The sequence below is a fragment of the Apteryx rowi genome, unplaced genomic scaffold (assembly GCF_003343035.1).
Source record: "Apteryx rowi isolate R43461 unplaced genomic scaffold, aptRow1 scaffold_869, whole genome shotgun sequence".
Lineage (NCBI taxonomy): Eukaryota > Metazoa > Chordata > Aves > Apterygiformes > Apterygidae > Apteryx > Apteryx rowi.
Window position 1 is genome coordinate 103,245 of NW_020451170.1, and position 10,045 is coordinate 113,289.

The window sequence follows — 10,045 nt, forward strand, 5'->3', positions numbered from 1 at the left end:
TTATCTCTTGATTAATTTTAAGCCAGTCTCATGGTTTTCTGGAACTGGCATGATTTAACACTTAGAATTGGCAATACAGCATACCATACAAATACATAATCATAAAGAGACCAATTGAAGTTTACTGTGGGGACTATAACTTTGACTTGCCTGACATCTGTGCATTTAAACATCTCAGCCATAACACCACAGTGTTCAATACCAAAACATTACATATCTGTCCTGGGCTAAGAAAGATGATTCCATATGTCTAAATCCTATGTGCACAACCCAGAAAATACTGTTTAGAGTTCTGCTTACTATTTGTGACACATTTCAAATGTATTTAAAATATATATATAAAAAAAAAGTTATAGGCACCTGCTCTTGATAACGTGCCAAAATGCTTCCCACTGCACTTAACTATAAGAGCTTGTGTCACCACTAAGACAAACAATGGAAATATTTTACTTAAGTACTTGAAGCTAACAGTGAAATTGCAAAAATCATCTTGAACTAAAATAAAACCTGTAAAAATATATAGATAGACAGAGACACAAATAGATTTTCTTAAAAATTCTTCATATTTTGACATTTTAAATAAAGACCACTGTTTCATTCAAACATTCAGTTTCTTTCCTAGAATAGAATTACTTGAAGCCCAACATATCCATACTCAAGAACATTGTGATCAGTTAGCTAACACAAGGATCCATTTATACTTCCTGTGTTTCGCATTATCATCTTTGTTCTGCTCCCTCTGTGTCTTGTGGCTAAGTTGGTTTTCTGAAAGTCAGTGGCAACAGACGTACCCAATCTGTAGACAGCAAAAGAAGCGACTTCTGTAGCAATTATAATCACTCTGTTCACAAACTGGCCCATGTTTGTGACATAACTAATTCTCTGGTACCTCCACAAACAGCACATCATAGCTTCTCATTTAAAATGGATAAATAAAAATAAGACCAAACTGACAACACTGAATTCTCAGCATTTTACAGCCTCAGTATTTGAGTCACAAAATCTACTTCCTTGTTTAAATTAACCCAATGGCATGGTATACACAGTGATTGGCCAATGAGAGCATCCTTCACTACGTACAGCATAAAAAGTAAAGCAGAATCCCTGCTTTGAGGAACTTACAATCTCAATTATTTCACACGTCTGAATCTTTATATTAAAAGTTATTTCAGTTGCAGAATCAAGCAGCCAAACATTTTAAAGCCAGATTTAGCCATCTCTGTAGCCTTAATTCTGCTTTCCTAATGTCTATTCTGTGCACAGAGAGAAGTCCTCTAGGAAAACTGGTAATGAGATCAGTGAGTGTGTAACTAAAAACTGCACCATAACACACATACACAATGGGGCAGGACCAAGCTTACAGAAATCACCGTAAACCTCAGACATGCTAGCATCTGAGTACCTCATTTTGAAACCTATCTGCTAACTAATGTTTTTCCTGCATTGAACTTCCTAGGCACTTCTTTTCTGCCCCCAAAGGGAATGAAAGTGTTATTATATAAAATGGTGCAAATGTTGTTATATCTAATGGTGATGTAGCTTCCCTCTTTTCCTCTGTTAGATCCATTGCAGATGGTAAGTTTTGATTCTTCAGCACGAATCTTATGCTAGAGTTACATTTCCAGCCATATTAGCTGACAGAATGAGCTAATGGCAGTGCCAGGCAGAACAGAGGTCTCTTAGTGTTGAGGTGCTGGGTGAAGGAAAGTCTGGCCTGGGTCAGATTATCTCTTTCTCTCCTTCTTCCTTTCCTCTCCCCCACCATTTATCCAAGGAGGTTGGGGATTCCTGCCAGGACTATGTCCCTTATTGCAAACAATAAAGGAGACAGTTTCTTCCAAGAAATGTTTGCAGTAACTTTTTCCATAATGGAAAGTATTGGGCAACCCTCGCCATAGGGTCGCCATCGGCTCGCTCTGTAATTACAAGCACAACCATAAACTAACATAGTCAGTAAGGCAGCATCATGGCAATTAGCATCTTTCATAAAGAGAAAAATGCTTTTATGTTTAAGCACTGTAGAGTATAGCTCTTTGCCACTAAAAACAGAGCATATGTCTTAATTTAAAAGTTTGCTCAGCATGTTTTGTGCTATTTCTTGTGTCTTAAGCATCTGTCTGAATTGCCAAAACAAGTGGGGGAAAAATGACATTTTCCTTTGCTTATGCATGGCAAAATCAGAATGAAATGAAAGTTCTTGTCCTAATATATGTTCTTCTGCAGTTGGGGGGGGAAAAGGTTATTTCAACAGTATCTCACAGACAAGTAGAAACAGCAAACTTCTTAGTAATTAACAAGTTCTCTTCACAGAAAGGTTGTCTAACATCTATACCATGAAAAAAGAGCACAGAATCTCACTTCAGAACTTAGCAGTTATTACAAAGCAAAAGGCTTTTGGTTTAACTGCAGAATAATACATTTTCCAACTTTTCCTAAGCTTCTAAGCTATTCAGCTGGCTTCAGAGGCTAAGTAACCTGAAACTGTGACAAACGAGCCTCAGTTGTCAGACTGATTTGACAACCGTTTTTTTATATTTTGTGACTTTGATAGAAAAGCCACTTGCTCTTCTCTCCCTCCTTAATAGTCCTGTATGAGCTGCAGTCTTCAAAATTTCACTTCTAATCTCTCTCATTTTTAAGTTTCCCAGTTTAGTTCTGACTACCCACTGCCTGTACCTCTGTTAAATCTTTCCTACTTTTTATAGTGGAGAGCAAATTCAGCCAGTATAATTTTAGCTGGGTGTCCAGCTATTCTTCAAATGGAAGACAGTATACATTCAACTACAGAATGCCTCAAAAAAAAAAAAAAAAAAAAGAAAGAAAAAGCATTCACATATACGCATTCACACACCAATTCACACAGAGGACAGTTCCTTGCCATAAAAAAAAGAGAAGTACGTTTCTGTTACATATTTAGCACATACACAGACCAGTTCTCTGTGATATATGGATTTTTTGGCCATGAAGTTGAAAAATGGTCAAAACTCGTCCCTAAATTAAACAAATTGATTCCCATCTTTACCCTTTTACCAAAATAATTTAGTAAGGCAAAAGAAGCAAGCAGATTCAAGGCTGGGATGTCATAAAACCCATATATTAACTCAGTCAGCAGTAAATCTCCCCTTACTCTCCAAGCTCCACACTACTTTCTTAAATGGCTCGCTATAAAGCCCCAACCTAATTAAAAACAGCTTTCTTGGCAACAGTGGCCTTGATTTCACTTATTTACACATTAACTGCAGCCTCCGTTTGGCCAATCCAGTCTATTCCCTGCACCACACAGGGCCTTTTATCTGCCCTGGACAGCATTTTCTCCAGCAGATGAAGTAGATGCCGATTGATTTGCTGTCGAGCATGGTAAATTAATAGCAACAAATTGCTGAGGGCCCCATCTCGCTGCTCCACCATGCTTCGGCAGTTTTGCTTTATTTGCTCCATGATGGGCAGCAGTCAGGCCTCTTCAAGTCAATTTCTTCTTAACAACCTGCAATACTTTTCAATGGTGAAAATAGAGCCATTCCTTGTAAGTCAGAAATCAATATCCTATTGCCCTTAGAAAATGCTAAACAAGCAGTATTGGCAATCCACTTGGTACTACAGGGTATCAGATATAATGCAAATCCATACCGCTTCCCTCCTTGTAGTTATTACAGTTTGCTAAAAGGTTCCTAATGCCATTTATCATCATTTACCATCGACTAGTGCAGCTATGATTATGATATCCTATCAGCTAGTAGAGCCCTTTCATTTCTATCCAATTAATATTTTAGCAGCACTCAAATGGTTCTTGCCCAAGACTCGTAATAAAATTTACATGGATGGGACTGAAACAGGGGGTTTTCCTACTGTGATTAAAAAAGGTCTTTTCATTTATTTTTCAATATCCAGCTTCTTGAAGATCTGAACTTTCTCTCAAAAATGCTAAAATCCTACATTTTTTCTTTGACAATTAGTTCAAAGACAGAGGTGTAACCAAAAAGAATCCGAATTTATGGTCTGCCACCTCCAAAAACATAAGCAAAATTAAAAGTGAATGCTGTATCCTGTTTATGTTCTCCATCAGTCCCATTCACAAATGTCTGTTGTCTGTAGCCAAATACAGACACTTGTTTTAAGTGATAATTACAATACTGAATTAAAACCTTCAGAAAGCATGTTTGATTACAGCAATTTAAATAAACTATTTACCATAACATTAAAACTGCCTAATTTCAGGAATTAAACCGAATGACCAACAACAGCAAGTAGCAACACTGTATTAGAAACATAGAGCAGCACATCCACTATTCATTCATAAACTATGCACTGAGCCTCTTAAAAACAAATGTTAAAAAAAGCAGCTTAGTAAAAAATGAGCATTTCCAGGCTCATTCAAACGTTCACATATATTCTAATACTGAAATTTAAAACTGTAGGGAACTATCTGTTCATACTGCAACCCACAATCCCTGACTTTTTGGCTTTTCTTTGGAATGTGTCTGTTTTGAAGCTTTATTGATCCTACTACAAAATATCAAAAATTAGGTTAATATTTTAGACTATAACACCACATGTCACAACATACCCCACACGTCTTTAAAAAAATACAAATGACTAATTCTACCAGTCTAATGTTATTTACTCAGTTACCAAAATTTAAATTAATTATGTTCTCAAACATAATTGTTAAAAATTGGCAACATTATGCAGGCTTAATTAAGATTAAATCCAATTTACTAAATGTACTTTAATTGGTACTAATTATATTAGCTTTCCTTTCAGAATGACAGATTCCCCATAGGTTTCACTTTAATAGTCTTCTATCAAAATCAACACAGGATGACTGATGATGAGCATCACATGAGGGTTGGGAAAAGAAATGCTCTTCTTCCCTCCTCCTCCTCCCCCCAATACACACATGCACACACACTAGCACTGCTCTGTGCGTTTATCCTTTTATCAATTTGCTAAGTCACAGAGTCATGACTCCATCACAGCCATCATTTTCTGTTCCAGTGAAAAATTTCTCTAAAAATAAATACTCTGTGGCTGGGAGCAGCCAAGAAGAACAGAAGCTTTAACAGAAAAATACACAAAGGTTTCAAATATCAGGGCCACCAATTACTAGGGTACTTCCAAGGACTCCAGGGACTCCTGCTCTTGAACCCTTTGAGACGCAAATCTAACAAGTGAATAAGCCTAACCTGATCTTGAGAACTAGGCCCAATTATGCCGAAGGGCAACTTCACTGCATTATTGCCTGCTTTCCATTACAAGGGCATCCAGTAAGTACATCTGGAAAACAACCTAAGAGGAACCAAGGCTGTCTGCCCAGAAAAACAAATAAAGACAGATATGCCTCTGTGCTAAAGTGAAAAAAAAAGAAAGAAAATATAATAAGTAGGTGGTTTGCAGAGCTGTCTGTATTTCATAATGTGATAAACTGCCCTCAGGATTTTTGATATGATTGAATTTAGAAAGCTTAAAAAAAAAAAAAAAGTGAATCACTCAATTTCAGCTGGGCACAATTCAAAGATGGAGGAGGAGGAAGAAAAGGGAATTTAAGGTGGAAGGCTAAAAAAGCTTCTCACACATCAAATGAAACAATCGACACTACATATACAAAAATAGGACCTTAACACTGCGATCCTAAAGTAAAATGGGAAATATTTTGTAGTTGATGAACAAAAAGAGAAAGGAAAAAAAATGCTGTGGTAACAGAAGGGAAAACATGAAAGATATAAAACTAACATCAGATTTAAGAATGACAGCAAACAAGTTCCTGACTTGCAATTAATTTGCATCAACATCTGACAAAAATATTTAAGTGTTTTTCATGAGAGTAAAATACTTGCATTACAAGTAACAGTAATGGAAAATGGTGTTTAATTAAAACTCAGTCCTTTGTAATCCCCACATTTATTTGTAATTATTATTTAATTTCTCCAGAATATTGTTAAAGTCTCCACTACCATAATTGTACACAGTATCTGAACTATTTAGAATTTAAAAATTAAAAGGGTTTTGTTTTTGTTTTCCCCTCAAAAAAAAATATAACTGCATATCTGACATTCATACAGACTTTGTTCTACATACAGAATTTTGTGGAGTCAGTTTAAGTCTACATACAATTAATTGCTGTAAAAACAGAGTATCTAGCTATATAAACAAGTCTGATTGCGATGGTTGTCTTCAAACGCCTATGATAATTTGCTGTGTAGGTGGCCTGTAAGGACTCTGGACTTTATGAATTGTTTTTGCATCTACTACTTTAGGTTCTTTTAATAGTACCTGAAATAATCTAGCTATTCATTTGAGAACAGCTCCAAAACATCTGAGAGTTAATGAACAGTCTTTCCACTATTACCAGTGGCCTGAATCAGGTCCAGAGAGTAACCATATAATTAGAATCTGATCAGCTAGAGGAACAGTCTTTTACTCTCAACTGTTTGTTAAACACACTTGTTGAGTCTTTATGGGTATGTACCACATTCATGAATTGTATGTTTGAGCTCAACAGGGCTACGTATGTCTGTAAAATAATGTATATGTACAAAGTTCCATAGGTTTGGAGCTGCAGATCAAAATGCTTTGAGGCAGGAAAATTCTGCTATCTCCGTACTGTATGCCATCTAGCACAAATGGTCCTAATCAGTACTGTGGCACTGGGATGCTAATGGGATACAAAATACAATAAATAACATGAAAAAACATTTGACTTACATGTTTGCTCTCAACAAGATAAAGAAAACCTATTTCCACAACCCAGAGAAGTTCAAAATCCCTTACTTTGAACAGAAATGCGTACAAACCAATTTTAAGATGGTCTTTCTTCTCCCATTCAACCATTTCTTTATTTCTGCAATTTACAGTACCCAGTAACACTGCTGAATTGCTCAACCGTTTGCTAAAATGAGCTGTCAGTATTAAGCTCCCCTATATACAAAGTTTCCTCACTAGGAAAGAGGTCAGATGTTTAATTCATTCTCCTCTAGAGAAGATTAAAAACACATATTACTGAATAAGAAATTCTGATTTACACTACCATGTTCCATCCAACTAATCTCCTACTAATCATGGCCTAAGTGCTAGACTTCAAGGCACAAAACTGAGCGGGCTAACATCCTCATAGAGAACTCATTTACACTTTAGAGCTTGAGTAACTAAGACACTACTTTTGGACAAAGGTCCAAGCAAGTAGCTTGTGGAAATAGGAACATATCTGTGCATCAATTTCTTTTGCAGTTCCAGCTTAAATCTGTCCAAGTTAACTGAAGATAACAGTCTTTTTCTATACACAAATACACAACCGTTTACACTTCATATACGTTTATGATGTAGCTATTGTTCCAAAAGGTAAACCTCAAACATTAGAGGTTAGATAGATCCGAAGTTACAACCCATGTTCCCCTCCCTGCTTGCACAGGTACTCTCTTTGTAGTAAGGCCACTGCAGAGATCACATGTGGAAAGTCAACACAGTAACACAAAACTGGGAGCCAACAAAGTAACCTAGGTAGAGCCATGTATCATATACAAGATGGAAGTTTCAGGCCATTATGGAACACAAAAAATATCCAGTGCACTTAAGCATGCAATTAAATCAACTCTCACAGAATACACATCTGTTTTAAGACTGATGGGAGAAATTATACAAAACATGAGAGAAATTATACAGAACATTCTTACACAAAACAAAATATTTGCCTACCTGTTTATGCATCTCTATATTCAGCCCATAGGACATCTCGTAATACTAAGAAAGAAGAAAATGGCTCTATTAGAACTTGAAATCATGAAAGTCATTCCAAAATTCATTTTGAATCAAACATCATCTGTATAAAGACATAAAGACCTACAAAACATTTACTAGCCTTGAAAAGCTCCTGGAATTTGAAAGGACATTTCATAGCAATCTTTTTTTTCTTTTTTGCTATATCAACATTGCTTCTTGTCAAATTTACAAAGAACAGCCATAAAACAAGAAAAGATAGACAACAGAAAAAATCATGAAAAATAATCACAACCAGAGTTAAAGATTAGAAGCAGAGAAAACTCACAGAAAAGGCTCAAGATTTTATTCCATAGCACACACTGAAGATGCCAAAAAACGCCTGAAGTGCTTGAAACCAGACACACATATAAATCACCAATGTCTAACAGACCAGTTATTCAATATTTTGAACTAAAAACACAAAAAAGACACAATTAAGTTGCAGGGATACAAAAAATGAAAGAGCATTGAAATGCAGAGCCAAAGCAGCTATTCTGTTCTAAACATCTCCTGTTATGTATGCCTCAGTATCAGAGGGAACTCAGTTCAGTGTGTAACATGAGCACCAAACAATCTTCCAAGACATATCAGAAAAAGACAAATGTGAGCCTCAACATCTTTTTGTGCTCTTGGTAAACAGTTTTTTCAAGGTTATTTACTGTTTTTGTAAATATAAGAATGATATTTGTCACGTACATATGGAAAACAGCTAATCCTTCATAGACACACAAGACAGCAGATAGCAAGAGCGTCTCTGGAGTCATCATGATCCATCATGCAATTATGTATTTAGAGATTTCTTCATATGCAAATTATTTAACCAGACAGGCCACAACCATGAAGGAAATTCCTTTCACAGCTCCAATCCCTGATATTCTGAATTTAGTGAAACAATGAGCCAGCAGCCCAGAAGAAATAGTTCTAGGAAATAGGCTTCAGTTTTATATACATACATATAAAGATTTTGATTCAACTTCTTCATAGAAAAAGGATTATCCTGAACTGCTTTACGGGGATATGATAGTTGTGAGAAGTCATCAAAAGCAAGATCATCCCTAAATATACTTAAGAAGTTGTGCATGCCTTTAAAGGGCTAACCAAGTAATCTGTTAGGTTTTTGAAGAAATATCCCCAATTTCTCAGAACATTAAAAAGCAGATTTCGCATAGAAACTAATTGCTACAAACAAGTTATAAGCCCCCGAAACTAAGGATTTATAATAGAAGCTACTGAAACAACCTCAACAACAACAGCACTGCTATAATCTTCCTGTTCACCTCCAGCAATTCAAATGTATTTCAGTTTCAGTATACCAAGTTAATAGACATTTTGAATTTGTTAAGCAGCTTGCTTACCATGACATAATGTCGCTGCATCTCTGTCTTCTCACTGGCAAGTTTTTCACATTCTAGCTTTAAACTGTTCAAGACCAAAAAAGGAAAAAGAAAAGAAAAAAGCATGAATACTTCATAATGCAAAACTGACATTCTTCTGAGCACACGTTTGCTCCCCTTTCCAAGCATTTCTCCAACAAACAAATAAAAACCTACAATCTAGCTCCTGCTTGGGAGTTAAGGGTGGGGTTTGTCCTTTTCCTCTCTCAAGAGATATTGTGCAACATCCTCATCTCCCGAGTGCGCTGTACGCAGTACACAGGAGAATATTTTTCTCTGACAAAAAAAACCCCACTGGTTGACAGAAAACGCAAACACCATGGTTCATACTTATAACTCTAAAGCTTCAGAAGCCACTTACAAATTCGTAATTTAGTTCTCTGAGCTTTTATTTAAATGAGTTTTAGAAACACCTCTTGCTTTCATTCAAACCACAGAGGAATCAAACGCGTATCGTCACTTAAAGGAGCAAGAAGTTGTTGGGGTTTTTTTTGTTGTTTTTCTGCTGCGTTTGATGACAGACTTGCAAGGCGGTTTAAGGGATGCCGCGGCCAACACCACCACCCCCTCGGCCGGCCGCTGTGCTTGCTTGCGGGGCGCGCTCCAAGCCCTGCGAGAGCCGCTTGACGCCGCGGGGCCACCGGGCTGGGCCACCGGGCTCGGCCGTGGGGTCCCGCGGCCGGGCGCCGACAGAAAAGCGCGGCATGACCCCGGCCGGCCACCCCAAAAGTGCCTTGCGGCCCGGGGGGGGGGGAAGCGGAAAGCACGGACAACGCGCTGCCACCGCCTGGGGCGAGCGCCCGCCCCGCGGCGCTCCTGCCAGGACGGACCGCGGCCCCCGGCGCGGCAGCGGGGCAGCCCGCCCCGCAGGGACCGTTACGGCCGCGGGGGACCGTTGG

The 10,045-nt window shown here is 37.7% G+C and overlaps 1 protein-coding gene across 3 annotated transcripts in view; it reads right to left on the bottom strand.

Moving 5' to 3' along the window:
- The window catches only part of TLE4 (transducin like enhancer of split 4), a 103,704-nt gene extending 94,513 nt beyond the window's left edge, over positions 1 to 9,191 (bottom strand). For all 3 annotated transcript variants that reach the window (XM_026090647.1, XM_026090646.1, XM_026090645.1), the window contains exons 1-2: positions 9,108 to 9,191; positions 7,690 to 7,734 (exon numbers count right to left, since the gene is read on the bottom strand). In XM_026090647.1, the coding sequence (XP_025946432.1) occupies positions 7,690 to 7,734; positions 9,108 to 9,128 (66 nt within the window). In that variant the 5' untranslated portion in view covers positions 9,129 to 9,191. The remainder of the gene's footprint in view (positions 1 to 7,689; positions 7,735 to 9,107) is intronic.
- Positions 9,192 to 10,045: the final 854 nt, after the last annotated feature.